General features: G+C 40.3%; 1 protein-coding gene and 1 long non-coding RNA gene across 4 annotated transcripts in view; both read right to left on the bottom strand.

The window, feature by feature from the left end:
• TBP (TATA-box binding protein) overlaps positions 1 to 19590 on the bottom strand; it is a 29557-nt gene extending 9967 nt beyond the window's left edge. For 2 of the 3 annotated variants that reach the window (XR_015251750.1, XM_025912871.2), the window contains exons 1-5: positions 19461 to 19590; positions 15613 to 15819; positions 12515 to 12924; positions 6557 to 6644; positions 913 to 1004 (exon numbers count right to left, since the gene is read on the bottom strand). Coding sequence is in view for 2 of the 3 variants with exons in the window: in XM_025912871.2 (XP_025768656.1) it covers positions 913 to 1004; positions 6557 to 6644; positions 12515 to 12924; positions 15613 to 15666 (644 nt within the window). In the remaining variant the exon portion in view is untranslated. Of the gene's footprint in view, positions 1 to 912; positions 1005 to 6556; positions 6645 to 12514; positions 12925 to 15612; positions 15820 to 18911; positions 19426 to 19460 lie in introns of those variants that run through there. The other variant, XM_086708369.1, reaches the window with a different exon arrangement.
• LOC147581392 (uncharacterized) lies at positions 7076 to 12500 on the bottom strand. Its single transcript, XR_015251751.1, has 2 exons — positions 10932 to 12500; positions 7076 to 10700 (listed from the first exon to the last, which is right to left on the bottom strand). It is a non-coding gene; the product is annotated as an uncharacterized LOC147581392 (long non-coding RNA).
• Positions 19591 to 23862: the final 4272 nt, after the last annotated feature.

Raw genomic sequence — 23862 nt, 5'->3', positions numbered from 1 at the left:
CCACACCTTGCCTTCTGAAAAAGGCAACACAGGAGATCAGGAACCACTGTGTCCACACCAATGGCCTTCCCCTCATTAAAGACAACTTCAGGGGCGCGTGGGTGGCTCAGTGGGTTAAGCGTCCGACTTCAGCTCAGGTCATGATCTCGCTGTTTCACAAGTCCGAGCCCCACTTCCGGCTCTGTGCTGACAGCTTGGAGCCTGGAACCTGCTTCCGATTCTGTGTCTCCCTAGCTCTCTGCCCCTCCCCCACTTGCACTGTTTCTCTCTCTCAAAACTAAACAAACATTAAAAAAAAAAAAAAAGACAACTTCAAAGTTCAGAATAAGCAAAAACATCTGCAGCCCTCTTGGTGTGTAGACAACTCCAAGTCATATTAATTTTTATTTTAAGAGCTTAATTTACTTCACTTATTCAAGCTCTATGAAGCTGATGCCACTAATCTTCCTCCAACCTTCGCCTTCTACCAGTTACATGAACTCTGTAAGACAAGGTTTACAGCCAAGGCCCCAAAGCACTAACCTTCACAGACAGGATCACTTCAAACAGACGCAGAATATAGGCAACAGCATTTATGAAAGGGGTAGACATCTTAAGACCTGAATAAACCCTAACTCTCATGATGAAGCCTATTTACAACAAGGAGCAGCGGGCATCTATGACCAACACACGTGGTCTGTCCCACTGCCAGTACCAAGCAGATCTATACACTCTCACACCATCTGCTCGGAAATTTTGTGATTCATGACCAATTTGTTTTCACTTGGGGATGAATTTGTGTTATACATAAAATTTGTTACATAAAGGGATTCTTAGTAACAGCTTGGATGTTCCATTTTATCAAAGACACATAAAATGCAACTGAGTAACCATGGTAACGTACAACCAGGAGAATAAACTCCTTAAACCTACCTCTTGGCTCCTGTGCACACCATTTTCCCAGAACTGAATATTAGTGCAGTGGTTCGGGGCTCTCTTATTCTCATGATAACAGCAGCAAACCGCTAAAATGGTCAGAGACAATTGTTAATGAGGTCACGCCAGACTGACTTCCTTTAGGAGAGTAAGACAATGAACGTCACGACTGGTAAAATGGAGAGTTCTCAAAATCCCTGGCACATGTTCCTGTACATGGGTCTCTTACATCACCGGGCAGCACGCATGCTTTTCTTTGCACAGGGAGCAGAATACAGTGACTACTGAGTACGTTGAACCAAGATCTGTGTATTCTTCCACACCATTGCAACAACAACTAATCTTTGCAAAAAATTTTACTTTAATTACGTCCTTAATAAATATCAGTGCCTCTGTTTCTACCTTATATTTGCTAGCTCCTAGAACTGTTAACTTACTGATTTTTTTTGGCAAATCGATTGATAAACCTTTTCTACCTCCAGAGGGAGTAAATCAAATTACAAACATATCAATATGTAGTGGAGTGACCTTCTGTTTCCAACTAGCTTTTAGAAACAGTATTAAAGTATCAACACATAAAATTGCAAATTAAGAAAAAAATCAAACTTTTTATTTTTAATTTCGACTTTTTAACAATGTTTTTACTGCTAACATCGTAACTCGAGGGGAACATATTTCAGCTGTGGGTTGAATGAATGGCCTCCATTACTAGTTTACATGATAAAAAGCAAAAAATTACTTGCAAATAACTCTAAAATTTTAATATGATGATTACATAAGAAATATTCATGTATTTCTAATCAGGATAGCTCTTTAACAAATTAGATTCCTTTTGCAATTTTAGTTTTAAAACTGCTCTGTCTTCCTGCTGATTTTACCACCATGCAAAAATACAAGCACTACATTCTAGTTTGTACAAGTCTCAGAAAAGCCTAACCTTGCATTTCCTAAATTCCCTCTACTGATTTTATTGATCAAATAATATCATTTCATTAGAGACTATAACATTGTAGAATTATGTATCCAAAATAAAATAATAGATAAAAGATTATTATAATGCTACATACACACTGTATACTGGCTTACCACAGTGCATAAATGGTTACTTCCAGATCTTAGCTACCTTGGGATTTTAGAAAAATACTTTAAAAATGTCTAATATTTACATAATTTCTTAAGATAAAGATAAAAACCTGGCCAATAAACAGTTTTTATTTAGCCTTTACTTTCATTTTTATATGCTATATAAGAGCCATTCTATTACTTGGTGGAAGGACAAATGGAGCTATACATGTTTATTTTACCACTTTAAACGATTAAAAAAGGGACATATGACGTGTACCGATGAACAGACAGCAAGACATTTCTTGGTTATCTACCTGCTAGTTTTCCTTATGTCCGTAGGACACAACATTGAATCGCTCTGGCTGAAGATAACTAATAGAAATGGTTGAGACTATAGGAGGCACAACAGATAATAAATATACACTTTATCTTCTCATTAAGGAAATTGTTACAGTTTATCACAAATTCAACCTTACAAATTCAGGTTTGTGTGTTAACCTTCAAAAATTCAACATTAGATATGTACTGTCTAACTTAATATGCTGATATTACATTTCAAAGTCAAAGGTAAAATGCTTTAAATGATGAAAGAAGTTCAACAGTTCTGGCTTTTCCGTTTTCTTTCTTAAATTCTCACTCTAAATAAAATAAAATTAAAAAAAAAAAGAACTGTTTTTACATTGAAGTATCTTTGTGGTTTCCTCAATGGCTACTGGGCAACCATAAAGATTTATTCTTTTTTTTTTTTTTTTTTTTTAAAGTACAGATTGCTACATTTTTTTTTTTCAACGTTTATTTATTTTTGGGACAGAGAGAGACAGAGCATGAACGGGGGAGGGACAGAGAGAGAGGGAGACACAGAATCGGAAACAGGCTCCAGGCTCTGAGCCATCAGCCCAGAGCCCGACGCGGGGCTCGAACTCACGGACCGCGAGATCGTGACCTGGCTGAAGTCGGACGCTTAACCGACTGCGCCACCCAGGCGCCCCATAAAGATTTATTCTTACTGTAAAAAGAAAGGGTTCTAAAATAATTAGCCATATTTGATGTCCTCCAAATTTTAATTAGCTCAACCAAGCAGACCAAAAAGTCTCAATAACTAAAGGAGTCATTTTCTTTCTTAGACAGTTATTACAGCAACTTTTATTTTGGACATTTCTACCTAGGCTACGTCTTTCTCACTTGTATATAAAAGACAGAGATTTAGAAACTCACTCCAAGACCATCACTTAACTTTTTTCTCAATGTACAGCTAACATATATTTATCCAACTTACCTGGTTCAGCTGACAAACATACCCCTACACTTCTACAAAATTATTTTGTCTGCTTTCTATATAACTCTTAAATACTAGTCCAACCTAAACCCAACCACTTTACTTCCCTTTCCTTAAGAAAACGTATTTTAGTAAACTATGAAAATAAATCTAAACCTACTTCATTCTGTTTTGTTCTGATGATACATGCTAGAATAAGTCATTCAATAACGACTCATATATTTAAAATAATCAAGGTATATTTTACATTAATATTTTTACATTGATACAGCGTAACTTTTAAATGTTGTTATAAGATATATTCTGTTACAAAAGCTCATTCTACTAAAACAGTTATCTTACTAGAGGTTCATGAGTAAATATTAACATTCAATAAGATTTGGGTTTATGTTATTAGGACAATAAGAGTTGTCTATTTTCTTTGGTTATCTCCAATTAAAACATTAAAAATAAATTAATGACTTATTAGAGAAATCAGACTTCTGATTTCTGATTTCTGTACAATCAGATTTCTGATTGTACAGCCTACTCTAAGGAAAATGGCTTCTCTAACTCATGCAGTTCTTACTAGGGTTAGCTGCCAATGACGACACAATGATATATATAGTTTTTCTGGTTGAGGAGGGAGGCAGAAACTTGGTCATTGTCTTTCTCTTTGTTTTATTTAAATATCTCAAAATAGTTGGGTGTCAAAGTCATCCTCAAGTTTTAATACTTATGCATATGCACACACACACAAAAAGCCACACTGAAAAAAAAAAAAAACAAATACGTACATTGATTCAAATTTTACAAAAATATTGGGGATATTCAACTTGAGAAGTTCAAAAGGCTGCTGAGAAATGCCATATCTTCAGTTCTCACATAATAGAGGGCAAGGCTCTGAACTTCCTCTTAGATTTGATTGAGTGCCCAAAGTTTAGATACACCGTTTAATAGTATGTACATAGTTCTCCTGTTGACTGAAGTTTTCCTTTGTTAAAAGGCAAGCGCTAAAACAGTCCAAGTTTCCAAAAAGAGTTTTATTTTTCTTGGCCTACAATCCTAGCCCTAATGACAGGGTGTTACACCCCAAAATCCCTGCAAATTCTCACCCTATGACACTGTTCCTGAAAGATGCATGAAAACTGGCCTGGCTCCCACTAACTGTCCCAACCTTGATATATCCTGGTCTTGTCAAAAACAGGTTTCCCCTGCTACTGAAAAGTAGAGTGTTCCTGTGAAACCTTTCATAAACCCAAATGGAGTAAAGTGAGGAACAATCACCATTTTGTAAAAGCAGAAATTCTCTTCAGATTTCTTTCCGTTGGCAAAAACAGGCACTAATGTAGGTCTTTAATGAAAGCAAAGTGACTTAATGCAAACTTTTGGATAGCATAGGAAACCTGCCCTGGTCAAACCAATGTCAGTCGTATACACAGTCGCATGCCCCATTATGGGTAAGCCACGTTTCTAAAGAAAACATCACCGCACACATCTCTAGGTGATGTACAGGCAGCAGACAGAAACATGAAAGCGATTATCAGTGAAAGTCAGCTTCAAACTGCGTAGAAGAAAACATTTGAGACTCTAACTGAAATACCATTCTCAAGCACCAGGATTAGACACATGGATAACTTCCCCGGTTTGCATGTACTCAGAATCCAACTGGGCATGGGTTCTGCCTGAAGATTGACCCCGAATCTACTAAAAGGCCTCCAGAAAGTGATGACTCCCGAAAATACAGCTTCCTCCCAAGAGCTTGGAATCAAGGATAGGACAACACACTTGGTATATATACTGCCTGTTCTTTCTCACTTCTTCCCCTTGTGTTTAATCATTTTGTGCTGTTGACAAAATGTGGTACAAGAACATGATTTCACCCAGTGTATGAGATCTCTACCCTGACCAGGAGTTCCCAAACTAAAACAGAAGTTTCTGGATTGTGGCTCAAACAACAAATGAAACCACTCACCTAACAAATGCTTTATCATAACTTCACTGGCTAAAACAGAGCCAGATAATAAAAGTGTCCTCAACTATTTATTGGCCGGCCAAGTAGTATTGGCACAACTGTTAACAAATGGGATAAATACTTGGGGGGCGCAGGGAGGCACATAACAGAACAATCAATAAGTTGAGAAAAAAGACTTTCCGTTCCTAAAATTGACCAAGCTGATTCTTGGGGAGTTAATCCTTCTGGTTAGGTGTAAGCAAACTAAAAAATACTGGATGTATGAAGTGAATTTCACTTATTTCTTATGATATTTCTCCATTGTCTAACATCCAGGTAAGCTTACATGCTGCCACTTGGACACTATTTCAAGATGACATTCAAATAATGACACCACAAAAGAAAAGGAGTCAAATCCGCATGGGCAACCTAGACTGGGAGTTTCACCAAAGGGGGAACAAGGGACATCAGTAAAGGATATGGCGGTAATCTGGAAAAACTGAGAGGCACAGACACTGACACAGATAGCCTGTCAAATAGAATACTCAGATTCTCAAGTGTGTCCTTCTGCCTTCTCTTTTTTTCTTATATAAAATCTTATTTTTCCTTTGTTAAATGAAACCAGTTTAACAGTGGTTCCCCATGTATGAAAGTAAACAGCACGCTAATAGATTCTCCCACTTTAGGGGAACTGTCTTCTACAGGGCCCTACCCGAGAGCTCTTCTTCAATCCGATCATCTCCACTCAGAGGCCTGGTCTGTCTAGTCCTTGAAGAATGTCCGTCCGTTTGTGAATGCAAATATTTACTATTTTTTTAAAAAACAACTTATCTACCAATGCAGAGACAAAAGCCTTACCATGTACTCAGGCTGCTTATGTTAATGTAAAAAGTATCATAGGTATTTTTACCCCATAATATTTTTATTATAAAGTTTAAAAGTTATACATAGAAAAATATAATAAACTCCCTGTAATTATTACCCAACCCTAACAATTATTAACTTCTGGCCTATCTTGTTTCACCCATGTGCCCTTCCCCAATTCTCTAATTGTTTTATTTTCAAGTAAATTCCAGACAGCGTATCATTCCATTCTATATGGTTTTCAAAACATAAATGAAATCATACCACATATTTTGTTTTTTAATGTCACAGGATCCCCATCACAATGGGTAAATAAATTTAGTACTTTATCTTGTAGACTGCTGTGATTCTAGGGTCTCTCAATAAAAAACAATACACAATTTTCTTTAATTCCTCATTTTGTTGGTATCAACAAACTTATGCATAACACGTTTTGGTCTAGGGACCTTTAACAACAAATTCCTGTATTATTATAATTTGAAATACATTGTAATTGCTCTGACCTTGGGATTATATTCAGCATTTCGGGCACGAAGTGCAATGGTCTTTAGGTCAAGCTTACAGCCAAGATTCACCGTAGATACAATATTTCTGCAAGAAATTTGAAAAGAAAGCATGATCATTTAACTTTTACAGGATGAAGTGTTAGATAATTATCTAGAAATCTGATTCTTTTACTAGAACAATGTAATTAGGTCAGTTTAAATTTTAATTAAAAAAATTTTACATTGGGGCACCTGGGTGGCTCAGTCAGTTGAGCATCCGGCTTCAGCTCAGGTCACGATCTCACGGTTCGTGAGTTCGAGCCCCGTGTCGGGCTCTGTGCTGACAGCTCAGAGCCTGGAGCCTGTTTCGGATTCTGTGTCTCCCTCTCTCTCTGCTCCTCCCCCACTCATGCTCTGTCTCTCTTTCTCCCTCTCTCTCCCTCCCTCTCTCTCTCAAAAATAAATAAACATTAAAAAGTTTTTTAAATAAAAATAAAAATTAAAATTAAAAAAAATTTACATTGTTGACATTTATTAATGTTTACCACACACCATGGTGAGCATTTTACATGGGTTACCCCACTTAATACTTACAATGCACTATGAAGTAATAACTATTAATATTCACATCTTCAGATGCAGAAGCTGAGGCTTAAATGGCATGGTTGCTCCAGATAAAATGGGATCCTTGCTCCAGATAAACACGGCTCCTAAGTGGTAGCCAGGCTTTGAGTCCATCTATCTGCAGAGCCATGCCTTAGCCTTCTGAACGAAGCCCTTATTTGCCCTTTGAATGACACTAATTGCCCATAAACCATCATGCACGGGCATGGGACATCACTGTCGTATGAATACCGATTCCAGATTGCAAATACATCTCCAGCTGTTTCCAGCTCATTGCTGCTTTTGGTTCCTGTCCTGTCAAAATGCAACAGTTTGAAAACTTGATGGCTCACAACTGGGTTGGATAAGAGGATAGCTGTGTTTTTTTCTCTTTTAACTTTTTTTTAATGTTCATTTACTTTTGAGACAGAGACAGAGCATGAGCAGGGGAGGGGCAGAGAGAGAGGGACACACAGAATCCGAAGCAGGTTCCAGGCTCTGAGCTGTCAGCACAGAGCCCAACATGGGGCTCAAACTCACAAACTATGAGATCATGACCTGAGCTGAAGTCGGGCGCCAGACTGACTGAGCCACACAGGTGCCCCAAGCTGTGTTCTTTAATAGACAATTGTAAGGCCAATTGGAATAATCAACCCAAGGGGTGCCTGCATGGTTCAGTCAGTTGAGTGTCTGACTCTTGATTTTGGCTCAGGTCATGGTCTCACGGTACGTGAGATCGAGTGCAGCATGGAGCCTGTTTGGGATTCTCTCTCACTCAATAAACAAATGAGCATTAGAAAAAAAAAATGATCAACCCAATGAATGTTTTCATTTCTACCTCACCTATTTCCTTCCAATTACTTTTATATACACACCTGCCTTTAGCATTTCTCTACTTAAGAAATAATCAAGTTGTGGTACATCTACCACAAATTTAGTCACATATTTGCTACATGTATTTTTTTCTTCTTAAGCAACAGTGCATAAGGGTTCAAATTTCTCCATATCCCCAACACTTGTTATACTATTTTTGATAATAGCCATCCTAATGGGTATGAGGTGGTGGTCTCATTGTAGTTTTGACTTGCATTTACATAATGTTTAGTGACGTTGAGCATCCTTTCATGTGCTTATTGGCTATTTGTGTATTTTCTTTGGCAAAATGTCTATTCAAGTCCTTTGCCCATTTTTGGAATCAGGCTCTTTGGTTTTCATTGTTGAGTTTCAGTAGTTCTCTAAGTATCTAGATAATAATCCTTTATGGGATGCATTTTCTCCCTTCCTGTTGGTTGCCTTTTTATTCTGTGAACAGTGTCTTTTGGTATACAAGTTTTCTTTTTAAAAAAAATTTTTACAAGTTTTAAAATTGTCATGTAGTCTACTTTATGTTTTTTCTGTTGTTACCCATGCCTTTGTGTCACATCTGAGAAAACATTGTGAAGTCCAATGTCACAAAGCTTTTGTCCTATGTTTTCTTCACCGAGTTTTATTGTTTTAGGTCTTACACTTAGGTCTTTGATCTATTTTAAGTTAGTTTTTTATTTGGTGTTAGCTACGGGTCCAACTTCATTCTTTTGCATGTGGATATCCAGTTGTCCCAGCACCATTAGTTGAAAACACTATCTTTTCTCCATTGAACAGTCTTGGGACCCTTGACAAGTATCATTTGACCATATATGCAAGGGTTATTTCTGGGCTCTCTATCCTACTGCATTGGTCTATATGTCTGCGTTTATGCCAATACCACAGTTTTGATTGCTGAAACTTCGTAGTAAGTTCTGAAATTAGGAAGTGAGAGCCCTCTGGTTTGCTCTTCCTTTTCAGGATTGTTTTTGGCCATTCAAAGTTCCTTGGGATTCCATTTGAATTTTAGCATGATTTTTTCTACTTCTGCAAAAAATATCATTGGGATTTTGATAGGAATTGCACTGCACCTATAGATCATTTTGGGCAATATTAAAATTTTGACAATATTAAATCTTCTAATCCATGAACCTGAGATGTGTTTCCACTTTTCATGTCTTTTTTAAAGTTCTTTCAGCAATGTTTTATAGTTCTCATCATACGTCTTTCACATCCTTGGTTAATTCCTAAGTACAACAAAACCTTGGTTTGAGAGCATAATTCAATCCAGAAACATGCTTGTAATCCAAAGCACTTGTATATCAAAGCAAATTTCAAGAACCATTGGCTAGGTTGTGATCATGTGACGTTCAGCATCACGTGCTACTCGTATTGCAAGACACTGCTCATTTGTCAAGTTAAAATTTATTAGAAATGTTTGCTCATCTTGCGAAACATGCAGAGAACAAGTCACCCACAATTCAAGGTTTTAGTGTATTTTATCCTTTTTGATCTTGTTAATAGAATTGTTTTTGTAATTTGCTTTTCAAAAAAAATTTTTAATGTTTATTTTTAAGAGAGATAGAGTGTGAGCAGGGAAGGGGCATAGAGAGAGAGGGAGACACAGAATCCAAAGTGGGCTCCAGGCTCTAAGCTGTCAGCACAGAGCCCAACACTGGGTTCAAACCCACGAATCGTGAGATCACGATCTGAGCTGAAGTCAGGCACTTAATTGACTGAGCTACCCAAGGACGACTGAGCTACCCAGGGACACCTGTAATTTCCTTTTCATATTGTTCACTGTCTATATACAGAAATGCAACTGATTTTCAAGTGTTAACTTTGTATCCTGCTACTTTGCTAAATAAACTCACTTATTATAGCTAACAGGTTTTTTTGTGGACTCATTACGATTTTCTACATATAAGATCATAACATCTGCCAACACATAATTTTATCTCTTCCTTTCTACTCTAGATACCCTTTTTTTGTCTTGCTCTGGTACTATGTTGAATAGAAATGGAGAAAGAGCGGGGTGCCTGGGTGGCTCAGCCAGTTGAGCATCCGACTTCAACTCAGGTCATGATCTCACAGTTTGTGGGTTCGAGCCCCGCGTCGGGATCTGTGCTGACAGCTCAGAGCATGGAGCCTGCTTCGGATTCTGTCTCCTTCTCTCTCTGCCCCTCCCCAATGTGTGCTCTGTCTCTCTCTGTCTCTCTCTCTCTCAAAAATAAATAAATGTAAAGAAAAAAGAAAAAAGAAAAAAAGAAAGAGATGGAGAAAGAGGTTGTCCCTCCCTTGTTCCTGATCATAGAGGAAAAGCATTAAGTCTTTCAATGTTAAGTATTAGGTTTGCTATGGTTTTCTAAATATGGCTTTTACTATGTTAAGGCAGTTTCCATCTTTTCCTATTTTGTTGAGTGTTCTTACCATGAAAGGGTGTTGAATTTTGTCCATTCTTTTTCTGCATCAGTTGAGGTATCAGTTTTCATTTTATTGTTGTGGTATATTACAGTGGTTGATTTTTTAAGGTTATTTACTTTGGGGGGGGGAGACAGAGAGCGAGCATGAGCAGGGAAGGAGCAGAGAGAGAGGAAGAGAGAGGATCCCAAGAAGGGTCCATGCTGTCAGCACAGAGCCCAATGAGGGGCTCGAACTCACAGTGAGATCATGACCTGAGTCAAAATTGAATTGAATGCTTAACTGACTCGTCCGACTTCAGCCAGGTCACGATCTCGCGGTCCGTGAGTTCGAGCCCCGCGTCGGGCTCTGGGCTGATGGCTCAGAGCCTGGAGCCTGTTTCCGATTCTGTGTCTCCCTCTCTCTCTGCCCCTCCCCCGTTCATGCTCTGTCTCTCTCTGTCCCAAAAATAAATAAACGTTGAAAAAAAAAATTTTTTTTTAAAAATAAAAAAAAAAAAAAAAGAATGCTTAACTGACTGAGCCACCCAGGTGCCCCCAATGGTTGATTTTTGTATGTTGATCTACCCTTTCATTCTAAGAATAAATCCCACTTGGTCATGGTGAATAATCTTACACCATGCTGCTTAATGATGTTTCCTAGTATTTTTTTAAGGATTTTTCTATCAATGATCAATGGGGATACCAGTCTGTAGACTTTTTAGTATCTTTGGCTTTGGTGTCAGCGTACTGCTGGCCTCACTGAATGAGTTAAAAAATGTTCCCTCGATTTTGTAGAAAACTTTGAGGACTGGTATTAGTTCTTCTTTAAATGTCTGGTAGAGTTCACCAAAGCCATTCGGTCCAGGGATTTTCTTGGCTCTGCCACCTCCCCAGAATTCTTCTTAAAAATGTATGATTTTCTTTAAGTTTACTAATTTAAATAATCTATACACCCAACATGGGGCTCAAACTCACAACCGCAAGATCAAGAGTCGCATGCTCTTCCAACTGAGCCAGCCAAGCGCCCCTTAAAAATGTGTTCTTATATATTTTCACTGATTATCTATCCCAAGTCTTCATAAGCTTGTAGGATTTAGAGGCCACTGAATTCCCAACCTACCAGGGTTCTTAATGGATATGGAAACTCAGTAACGTGTCTGACTAGATGCTTTGTGGAATACCAGAAGGGTTAAGGTGCCAAGATGAAACAAACACCCCATCACAACTGGTTATAACTTATGATTTAAACAAGAGGTAAAAACTTAAATGGCCATAAAAGCCAGACAAGCAAGCAAGACACCAGGGAATGTTGCTGAAAAATGTGAACTAACAAGGGATTATCTCTCTAAAGTATTAAAATGAAAATCATCTGATTTTTAAAATCACATCAGATCAAAAATCTGAGGCAAGATTTGGATAACAGGATCTACGATGAAATATTACTTAGTGACAAAAATGACCAGCGATGGCTGGTGAACTAATTATTGCAAATGACCCTTCACTTTGGCCATGCTTCCTAAAAGCAAAAGCTATGTACTTCACACTGATAGATACAAGAGAATACTGGTGTATTTTTCAGGACTTTTTTCCTACCTCCACCCTGCGTCCAATTCTGATACATATAGGACCCATTTAATTTATACAGAAAAATCCACTGAGGGCAAGAACAGACATTCTCAGCTTGTGGAAAGGACACAGCTCTCCGAAGAGTTATATGCAGCCCTTATAATAACCAATGAAGACAAACAAGGACCATTGTGAACTAAGTAACTAATCTTCCCTTCCCAAAGAAAACATCAAAGGGAAAGAGACCATGTAAGGCTTGATTCAGCAAATCAGCTGCAGGGAAATGTCTACAACAATTTGATAGCTTGGCCCAAGGACATAAACGCGAGCTACCCAATCTACCCAATATGAGGCGATGTTATGAGAGCCTTTTACTAAGGGAACTGACTCACTGAGGCAACTTTGCATCCTTTCTCCTGTGGGAGACAGAGCAAGAGCAAATTTAGACATACGATGACCACTAGTGCCACCCCCTCAACAACTCAATCCGTCTGAAACAAAGAAGAGCAGCACCCGCCGCAAGGGGCCCTTCTGGGTTGAGGGAAAGACACAAATTACTCACTGCAGCTGCGGCACGATCCCAGAGCTCTCAGAGGCTGGCGTGGCGGGGGTAATGGGGGTCATGGGGGTCATGGGGGAGGGATACAGGGGAGTGGTGCCCGGCAAGGGTGCAGTGGTAAGAGTCTGTGAGTGGAAGAGCTGTGGTGCCTGGCCCGAGGCCGCCTGCGTCGCCTGCTGGGATGCTGACTGCTGAACGGTCGCCACTGCCTGCTGCTGCTGCTGCTGCTGAGCCTGCTGCTGCTGCTGCTGCTGCTGCTGCGCCTGTTGCTGCTGCTGCTGCTGCTGCTGCTGCTGCCTCTGCTGCTCCTCCAAGATGGACAGACTGTTGGTGCTCTGAATAGGCTGTGGAGTCAGTCCTGTGCCGTAAGGCATCATCGGACTGAAGATGGGGATTCCAGGAGTCATGGCACCCTGTGGAAGGTCAGGAGGACAGTAAGTCAGGCCAGCTGGTATTGTTTCCAGCACCTGTCTGGTAGAAGAGGAGGTGAGACGTACAAAGACAGATGCTTTCCGAATATAAATGGAGTCATGATGCATAACAGAAAGGCATTTGCTGTCCTTACACACGTCACTTTCTTCTTCACCATAGCACAGTAGGTAAGAGCCTGGTATTTAGAATTATACCCGGGTGTGAAATCCAACCCTGCCACTTATTACATGTGAACACTCAAGGAAGTTGCTTAACCGTTCAGGCACATCAACAGGGTGACGATGTTCTAATACTGCTAGAAAGTATAAAGGACATAATTGGAGCGACTGCCCATGCTTTTGAACTATTATCCTGGCATACTACCTGGGTAGTTCCCCATTTCACTCGCAATGTATCTGTCCAAGTTTGCCTAATAAATTATATAGTTAGCCCAGAGATGCCACTGAACCCATTCAACACGATGACAGGCACGCAGAAGATACTGAAGTGTTAGCAACAATAATGACGACAATTATTAGAATACTATTCAAAAACGTGGATCATTTGCTCTCCAAAAAGTTTATATCGTGCTCGCTTCGGCAGCACATATACAAAAAGTTTATATCAAGAAAATCCAATGCATCTATCAGAATAATATCAATTTATTTTTCTGAATGCTTAACTTCCAGATACTGTCACATTTATTAATTTAATTTAATAATATATTTATTAATATATAATTTATGATATAATTAATTTATCTCATCACAGCCCTCTGGGAAAGGAAAAACTCGATGTTCTTCCCACATTAAGGACAAGAAAACTGACACCAGGAGAAGCTAAAGGACTTCCCCAAGACCACAGGTCTCACCAGCAGAGAAGCCACAATGACAGCCAAGTTTTTCTGGGAGCCAGTCTAATGCCCTCACCCAGCACCAACTCTACAGAGCCCATAGAGCCTGCAGAGTTTGCAGTGACTCTGTGAACCTCTTCAAAGTATACCTAGTATTTCTGCATCAAGGAATCCATAGTTTTCGTCAGATGCTCAAATGCGTGCAAAATCCAAAAAGGAGCCACAATCCTCTCCCACTTCCACCACTTTATTTGGCAGAAAGCATAAACCAAAATTGTCTAAGGTTTATGTTAAATTGTTTCATCAACATAGTGGCAGAAAGAGTATGAGAGGAGGAGGGTCAAACATACACCGCAGCCCTGATAGTATAGGTACGATCATACTGCATTGATCACTCACATCTGTAAAATACTGGCTAGAAAAAATTCAGGTTATGTGACTTCAAAAAGAGTGAGGTTTTGAAAGGTCTGCCTTTCTTTATGTCACGTATACAAATGAACTCAAAATGGATCACAGGCACACATGTAAAAGCTAAAACTTTATCAGAAAGAGAAAATCCTTAAGACTTTGGGTTAACCAAGATTTCTTAGGACACAGAAGCACTGACGCTGAAGTAAAATTGGTAAATGGACTTCAGAGAAAAATTAAGACCTTCTACTCTTTGAAAGATATCATTAAGAAATTAAAAAGTAAGCCACACCACAGACTGAGAGAAAATATCTACAATACCTACATCTCAGAAAGGACCTGTATCCAGAATACACAAAGAACAATTACAATTCAATAAAAGACAAACAAATAAGCCAGTTAAAAAAATGGGCGAAAGATGTGAAGGACATTCTACAAATGAAAATAATGCAGTTGGCCAATAAGCATTGACAGGATTCTCAAGATTGTTAGTCATCAGGACAATGCAAATTAAAATCACAAAGAAACAGCACTAAGCAACCACTAGAATCGCTAAAAGTTAGAGTGTCAGTGAGGATGTACAGCAAGCAGAACTCTCACATTGCTGCTGGTGGACCTAGAGTATGGTCTGGCAGTTTCTTATAAAGTGAAACACACACTTACCACAGACCTAGCAATCCCACTCATAAGTATTTACCCAAGAGAGACAGAAACAGTCTACACAAAGCCTGTTCACAAATGTTTACAGCAACTTTATTCATAATATCCCCAACCTGAAAACACCCACAATGTCAGCAAGGAGAGAGTAGATACACAAGATGTGGTACATCCATACAATCGAGTACTACTCGGCAATAAAAAGGAATCTGCTGATATACAGATGCTATATTGGGCAAAGAAGAGAGATACACAAAAAAAGCACATACTGGTATGGTTCCATTTGTATGACTTTCTAGGCTAAGCAAAACTATCTTCAGCTCTCGATCAGCAGAGCAGTTGCATACACACAGGTGTACACAATTATCAAAACACACCTAAAGTGGGTGTTCTTATCATGAGTTAATTTTTTAAAAGTAGATGTTATTTGGAACCTTAAACATAAAAAAGAAATGCTAAAAACAGAAAATAACTTGGCAAAAGTTACTTTCAAAATCAAAGGCCCGATAGTCACATGGAACACTTTCATAAACATTTATCAAAAGATTAAGATTTACAAACAAATATATTATTTTAACTTCCAAATAAACTCCTCAAATTTAACACTATCAAGCCTACTCAAAGCCTAATACAATGTCTCAACAAAGTAAGAGGCTTAAAATCAGATAAATCAATTTCAACGACAGATGGTTAAATTCCCTTCCTTTCTTTTTCTACTGCCTCTAACAGTGTAGACTCTGTCCCATCTACACCCTCCCTCCAGTTGTATTACCTGAGGGGAGGCCAGGCCCTGAGCATAAGGTGGCAGGCTGTTGTTCTGATCCATGATGTTCACTTTCTTCTTGGTAAATTAAACACCTTTGGACTGGAACTCGCCTCGGCATTCAGTCTCTTCCTAAAGCATCCCCAGTACACACTTCTTAGCAATTTCCTCAACTGCTTGCGTTGTCTTCGTGCACACCAAGAAACGGTAACGCCACTTTGAAAAAAGTTTGAGGTTTAATGTAAGAATACAAGCTGTACAGTCTTTTATGAACCAGTTTCATAATTACACAAAAAACTAGAAAAAAGCAATGAAGCTATTTTGGAATATACTTTTTTAACCTTATAATGCTGAAATCCTATTCCCTCCCATGTTTATTGTGACCGCATGCAAAACTACCACTAGAACAAAAAGTGTTTTATTACATGTTTAATTTAAATGCTCTTAGAATGTTCAGCGGTGCTTGGGTGGCTCAGTCCGACTTCAGCTCAGGTCAGGATCTCACAGTTCAGGAATTCAAGCCCCACATGGGGCTCTGTGCTGACAGCTCAGAGCCTGGAGCCTGCTTCGGAATTTATGACTCCCTCTCTCTCTGCCCCTCCCCCGCCCACACTCTTGTCTCTCTGTCTCTCGAAAAATAAACATTAAAAACTTAGTTTTTAATACTTAGAATGTTCAAAAATAAGGTGTCATAATCAATATTTAAAAACTTTTGGGAAATCGAGGCGCCTGAGTGGCTCAGTCGGTTAAGCGGCCAACTTCGGCTCAAGTCATGATCTCAAGGCTTGTAGGTTCGAGCCCCAAGTTGGGCTCTGTGCTGATACCTTGGAACCTGGAGCCTGCTTCAGATTCTGTGTGTGTGTCTCTCTCTCTACCTCCCCCGCTCATACTCTATGTCTCTCTCTCCAATAAATAAACACTAAAACAAACAAACAAACAAACAAACAAAAAAAACTTTTGGGAAAAAACACTCAGAGAAAACACATTCCTAAGGAAACTGTCAAATCAGAGTAGAAACATTTATTTTTTATGTTTATTTTTGAAAAAGACAGAGCGGGGGGCGGGGGGGCGCAGAGAGAGAGGAAGACACAGAATCTGAAGCAGGCTCCAGGCTCTGTCAGCACAGAGCCCGATGTGAGGCTCAAACTCACCAACGACGAGATCATGACCTGAGCTGAAATCAGACACTCAACCGACTGAGCCACCCAGATGCCCCTGAGTAGAAAAATGTATTAAGCACTGTGTACAGAGTGCTATTGGGCCAAATTGAGGTTTTTAAATATTCCAGTCAGTTTTATATCCTCCACAATGTCTTAGGTGTTAATTTCAATAAACAGTGAATTGGATCCAACATACTTTAACGTGATATTTATTGATCTACTAAGTTATTTATTTTTTAAAAAATACTGCTTCATTCTTGCCTTGTTTTATTCTTTTTTAAGTTTATTTATTTATTGGGGGGCAGGGGGTGAGGGATGGCAGAGGGAGAGAATCCCAAGCAGGTTCTGCACCATCAGCACAGAGCCAAACATGGGGCTCAAACCCACAAACCATGAGATCACGACCTGAGCCAAAGTTGGACACTTAACTGACTGAGCCATCCAGGTGCCCCAATCTAACTGAATACAACACTGTGATAGAAGATGTACAGACACAAAAATAAATAAAACATGTTTTTATATATGCAATAACTTGACCTCTTTAGAACACATAAATACAAACTATGCCTCTATCTAGCTTCCTTAACACATCATTTCTTTACTGGCTACACATTTTTTATTTCTTTTAGAAAAAAGAATCAAGTGACTACTGAAAGACCTTTTGTTGAATTTAGTTCAGATGGCTCCTTACCTTGATTAGAGTTGCTTTGAGAACTAGAGTCAAACAGTACTGGCTCATCAACATATCAAGAACAGCATCTAGTTATCACTTAGTAAGCCCAAGATAAATGTTAGCTATTAGTAGATTTCAGTTTAAACATTAAAATCTAAGAAGATATTGGCACATATAGAACTTGCTGGTCTGAAAGTTACAAATTATATACCAAAGACACACACGAGCTTCAAACATGTACTGGTACAAAGTAAGCACTCAGATATTTGTTGAATGAATGAAAGAATCAATCACTTTGACAGGACAAAGGACCAAAGACTATATATCCTACATACTCATCACTGAAAAAGGGGGGAAAAAAACCCAAAAAACTCTGGTTCAGAAAATGTCAGATATAATAAAATTATATTTTTTAAATTGTTATCCTATAATAACAATAGAAGTGATGCAAATATGAAGAGGAAATAGTCATTAGCATCAAAGAGTTCCATGTGAAGGGTATACAAATAATTACTCCAAAACTTAAGTGCTGTAACAGAGGTGTACTATGCCAAGTTCCTGGAGTGCAGAATCTCGCCAATGTCTTAGCACCATGCCTGGCATATAGTAGGTCATCAAGAACAAATGCACACATGCTGTGGACGATAAGACATAGCAACTGCCAAGTGTCCTGAAGGGGAATGTGTTCACAAAGCACGATCACTGGACTTGGGTCTAGCAAGGTAAGCAGGAATTTACAAATCAGCACTGCAGGCAAAAGACCAAGCACAAGGAGACAAAGACTGCAAAAGCATGCAATATGCAAGCAACAAGCTCTGGAGAGGAGGTAGCAAATATAAGTGGGGTCACACTGTCTACCAGTTTTACATATCACATAGGCAAAAGAGCAGGGACAAGATTTTGAAGTGCAGCATGAGTAGGTCTACTTTGGCAAGTGTGGATGAATTCAAAGAGATAAAACTAGAGGCTGGAAGTTCACCTTAAGGCAGTCACTGCTATGGTTAAAGCAAGAAATAATGAGAGCAGGATTTCAAGCACTCATAAACATGACAAGAGCTTTCTCCAAAACTGGTGGCTCCTGACCCCTTAGTGCAACTCAGAGTCTACATAAGAAATCTGCAGCACTAGGTCCGGGCCGATGTTACGATTGTTCAGAGGTCATCCCTCATTGCCAGTGATGGCACCGACCATTTTTACTCACCTGTGCCATTAAAACCACAGTTATTACTTCTAACTTAATCCTACTTAGTTACTACTATCGTTAGCTATTACTTATAACTTATCCTATAATACTAACTTATCCTTTGAAAAGAAAGTTGTTTGCAGAGTGTGTTCATATTTTGGAAACTGAAGCATCAAATTTGATCTTTTTAAAAGGCAATCACAGATAAGGGAAAAGAATCCGTTAATTTTGCATTGCCCCCCAGTGTCTGCATAAACCACTCAAGCGTATTATTTTTCACACAGAAGCCTACCTAGAATTTTAAATTAGAAAAGCACACGGCCTGGGGCCTAGACAGCTAGGCCTTGTAAACCAAGCGCTGTGTATTCACAGCTTACGCTCTATCGTGCCGGAAATCTCTAGCCTCTGATAAAACGTTAAAGTCTCAAGCACAACTTTATAACAAAGCCATTCCTGCTGATAGCAAAAAAAGGAGGACAAAGGCCAGGTTGAATCTGCCCTCCAGCATCAACGAGGAGAAAAGGATGGCAGGACAGGAACTCCGGGTCTTGGATGTGCCGGACTGTTGTGTCCCGGGCACTCCCGGAGCCCTGCACCCGAACTCGCACGATGAAAGCCGTTGTTAAAGCACAGCAGATGAGGGCACCGGGCGGGACAGGCGGCCGGGGTGGGTGGGCGGCCGGTACAGGCCGGAGCGGCGTCGGCACGAGCGGGGAGGAGCGGCCCCCGCGCGGCCTGCGTGCCCACTCAGCGTCTCCCTCACTATCGCCCCAGGGCCTCGCTGCAGTGGTCGCCTCTGCACCAATCCTCAGAGAAGAGGTAAAGCTAAAGGGGCTGTTACCTGGAGTCCCTGCAGAGACCACTGCGGGGCCGCGAAAACGAAGTTAAGCCACAGGCGGCCCAGGCGCCCGCCACGGCGACCCTTCCCGACCCTACTAAACTTCTGGCGCGCGTTGATAATGTCACTTCCGCCAGTTCTTCCATCCTAGGCTTCAGCCAATTGTCCAACTAGAGTGGCGGCCATGGGAAGTGTGGGCACTCCGTCACTTCCGCTGTTTCCGCAACAGTTCCGCTGGGTATTTGGCTTAAGGGAAAGAAGGGGCGGGCTGAGCTCCCCGGGAGTTCTAGGGGGTGAGCCGCCGGACCAGAACGTTTTCTGATTGGTCCTTGCCGAGGGGAGGCAAGATAATGATTTTCAAATGTTGACTTTTTGAAGTCTAGCGGTGTGACCTTCGGCAAGTTACCCGACCTCAGCGCCTCAGTTAGTAGAATGGAATAATAGTAACGGTCACCCTCTAAGGAAGTTGTGAGATGGATTAAGGAAATGCAGGAGCAATGCCAGGCACATGGTAAACTCTCCGCGCATGTTAGCAATTTTCAAACTTGGAGAATGAAAAGAAAAAAAACAGCCTGGTTTACAGGTTCAATTCTATTTTGTTTCTGCTACTACCATTTTATGCACTCTTGTCACACTTGCCACAAAGAGACTGTTACTGAACCCCAAATTCTGCTGCCCCTGGCTTGAAAAGGCAATACTCAGGAGATGATTTTGACTGAAAAGGAATACGAGCTTTGTTCAAGAGGCAGGCACCTGGGGAGAAGGTGGACTCTTATCCAAAGCCAGCTTAGAGGTTTCTGCCTGGCCAGGGATTTTTTTTTTTTTTTTTTTTTTTAATGTTCATTTTAGAGCACGCGATCGCGGTCGCGTGGGGGCGGGGGGGGGGGGGGGCGGGGTGGTGCCGAAGATCTCAAGCTGACTCTGCGCTGACAGCAGAGAGCCCAATCATGAGCCCTGAGATTGGGCTGTTGGATGCTTAACCAACAGCCACCCAGGCGTCCCCTGGCCCAGGGATTTTTAAAGGAGTTTAGGGCAGTTAATCAGTAAAAGGACTGCAGTGGTCCATAATATTTCTTGTTGCAAGCAGAATGGATGGTGCCAGCTACAGATGTTATCGCAGTGCTCAGAGGTTGTGCAAGGGGTGTGGTTCCTCAGTGCCCAGGGTTGTCCAAGAGGGTCTGGTCTCTGTTTTGTGACATGCAGAGGTGCTCTGTTCTTCCTAGGAAAGAATGCATGATGGATAGATTAAGAAAGGTCAATCACTTGGGCTAAGGGTTCTTGTTAAAGCTCAAAGACTAGTAGGTTGGTGGGAAGGGCTTGAAGGGGCTTTAGTTTCCCACTGTCCATTTCATCATTCCATATCTATGAGATTAAGGGTGAAGGTCCGTCTTCTGTAGCTACTTCCTGCTGACTGGGGACCACCTAGGGATTTTGGAATAAAGCCTTTTACAGGATGGGAGAATCTTGTTTCTGGCATTTCCACTGAGGGGGACGCTAAAGACATCTCCAAGTTTGTATGAATAGCATGAGCTCCTGCTTGATGGATGCAAAAAGTCAAACAACAGAAGAGAAAGAGAACAGGAAATATAGCAATGTTTAATAGGGTATATTTCCATTTGGAAGGAATTAAATCTAGCCAACTGCTAAAAGGATCTAGAGCTAGGGCATCTATAGTGGTAATGTGTTTAAATCTTTCATGACTTCAGTTACATTTTTTGAGTATATACACAACACTCTATTTTAATGAGAGCCTCCTTAAGCTCTCCTTAAGGTGCCTTCTTGTACTGCAGTCAGGATACCAAAGGCCATTCGGTTTTGGAGCGCCACATTTCAAATTTGTGGGTGACTGCACGTCGGGTTTGGTTACAGGTGGCTGCTGTATGCTTGGCTAAAGCCTCTACTTGCAATATTATATCAATAAAGGTAGCTCCTGGGACAAATATGGTAAGGCATAAAACCATCAAAAGGCCTTCTTTACTTGATGTGCCAGGAATCGCTGTCAAGTGGGAGATGACTTGTCCCAGGAGATAAGGGCATCCCCAAGTGCATCATCCAATCCAGTCATAAGAAAAAGCGAGGCCACCCACTACTTCCACAAGTACACAGTTAACCCCATGGAATGGGGTGAGCTCCAGCTTCAAAAGAATGGTTTTGTCATCCCAGCCACATAGAATTGGTCAAGGTGATAGTTGAGTTAACCGTTGTTGAAGAGTCCATCCCAATGTCCGCTGTTCAAATTATATGCCCATGGGGCTTGTTATTATCCTCACAGAGCAACAAGCACAAAGACTGTCTATACGTGAGCTATTGTGACAATCTCTCTGAAGTTTACCTCAAGTTGTCTAGCTTAGGCAAACAACAAACACTCAAAGACAATCAGACTAGAATTTAACATCCACAAAGGTGTGTTATTGAAACATAATTTTTCTTCCTAAAGTCACCCTCATTTCCTGCCGGAGTCCGGCTCCAGCAGGTCCAGGGGTTCCCAAAGGATGAGCGGCGTTAGCGAAAAAGTGGAAATAAAACAAAACGAAAATAAAAATGGACACAGACAACAGCAGTGTGTTGAACTGGCCGATTTATTGCAGTAAACGTGGCATTATATATGCTAGTGATTTCCTTGTAGCATACGTCATCTATGTTTTTCTAACATTATCTAATTTTGAAAACGTTCCTTTGTATAATTACCCCATAAGGAATAACATGATTGTTTTGTCATACGTTCCCTCCTGCCCTTTGCTTATTGATTAATTTCTTTTATTGTTTTTATTATGTATCTATGTTTATCTATAATTTATGAAGTATTTGCTTTGCTGTTTTCACGAAAGGTCATTTATCTCTCAACACCTCAAGTGGAACAGTTACAGGGACACGACCTCTTAGTTGTTTCCCTGAATCATTCGTGGTTTTGAAGAACAAAAGTGTTCGCCTGGGTCCGAGGTGCCAGGAAGGGGGCCAAGAGGGCCTTAGAAACCCATGTCTTATACATTCTCAGAGACACAATGGAACCAATGAACCATTCTGTACTTTAACTGACTAGGTTCAATCATCATCTGGAATGCCTCCTGGGGTCCAAGTGGGCCCAGGGGTCAGAGTGACCTGTGTCCATAGAGACACTCCTTAGTTACCGGAGTGGGGCTTTCGGATCCATACGTCTCTCCTTCGTTGGCCATCTTTGCTGGCAAATGAATGAGGCTATCCTTCCTGCAAGTAGAGGAGCCTCCATGGGGAATGGCAAGGGCTAAACGCAAGGTCGCACAATTTCTTGCGGAACCTTATTTTCTTCCCTAATGTTTTTTTTTTTTTTTTTTCCCCGGGGGTCTGCTGAGGGCAATTCCCCAACAGACAATACCCCAGGTACTTTTAAGGCCAAATTACCTAAAAGCGGGAGCACAAGAAGCTTCCCTGTCAGCGGCCGCCCTGCAGTCACCAATCCATCCACAGCCCGGGCTTTGCCACTCAGGCTGGGTAGCTCGGCTTCCAGCAATTTCCAAAGATAGCCAAATTGAGACTAATTCATTTGAAAAACAAGTCTAGTTTTAACAGACTTGGTCTGATTATTTACATAAGCTCAGCAAGAATAGTGATTGACCATATAAATTCTTTAAAACTTGCTTTGCAGGGTGCCTGGTTGGTTCAGTCATTTGAGCACCCAACTCTTGATTTTGGCTCAGGTCGTGATCTCATGGTTCCATGGAGCCTGTGCTGACAGCACAGAACCTGCTTGGGATTCTCTCTCCTCTCTCTCTGCCCCTCCCCTGCTCTCTATCTCTCTCTCTCAAAATAAATGAAAGGAAAACTTTTAAAAATATTTTTAAAAATTTTAAAAACTTGCTTGCCAAAACAAACAAATGAACAAAACAAAAAACACAAAATTGCTTTGCTAGAACTTTTCATAAGGAATCTCTAGATTGAACTTTTAATAACGACTTGAGGCCAGATACCAAGCCAATAACTTGCCATCAGATTTGCCTGTAATACCTGTAGATTTGGGTGAATTCCTCTTCTTGAGATACCCCACATATTCTAAGGTTTCCTCCACCTTCCAGGAAGTGACATTCTTTACTCACCTAGTAAGGCTGCTGAGAACTCTGTAAGCAAGGTATCCCATGAATATCTCCAAGGAGCTTTATTGACTCTATAAACTCAATCTTAGTTCCTTAAAGGTCCCTGGTCATATCTGAATCTATTCATGTCTTTCTCAAATATGACATTCTACTCAAAACCTTGGTAATATAACCAATATTTCCCACGGTGTCCTGTTACAGGGAGAACAGATTTTTATTGAACTTATGCAAATAATTATAACTGCCATGAAAGAAAGAATACTCACTGAGAGTTTCTGGATTCAGGAAGGTTCATATAGGGAGAAAAGTTAAATGTTTCAATACGTTCACAAATGAAT

This window comes from Puma concolor, chromosome B2, assembly GCF_028749965.1.
Source record: "Puma concolor isolate L17-30 chromosome B2, mPumCon1.1.hap2, whole genome shotgun sequence".
In the NCBI taxonomy this organism is placed as follows: Eukaryota; Metazoa; Chordata; class Mammalia; order Carnivora; family Felidae; genus Puma; species Puma concolor.
The sequence above is the reverse complement of the archived record's forward strand: the minus strand, read 5'-3'. Positions and strand labels throughout refer to the sequence as shown.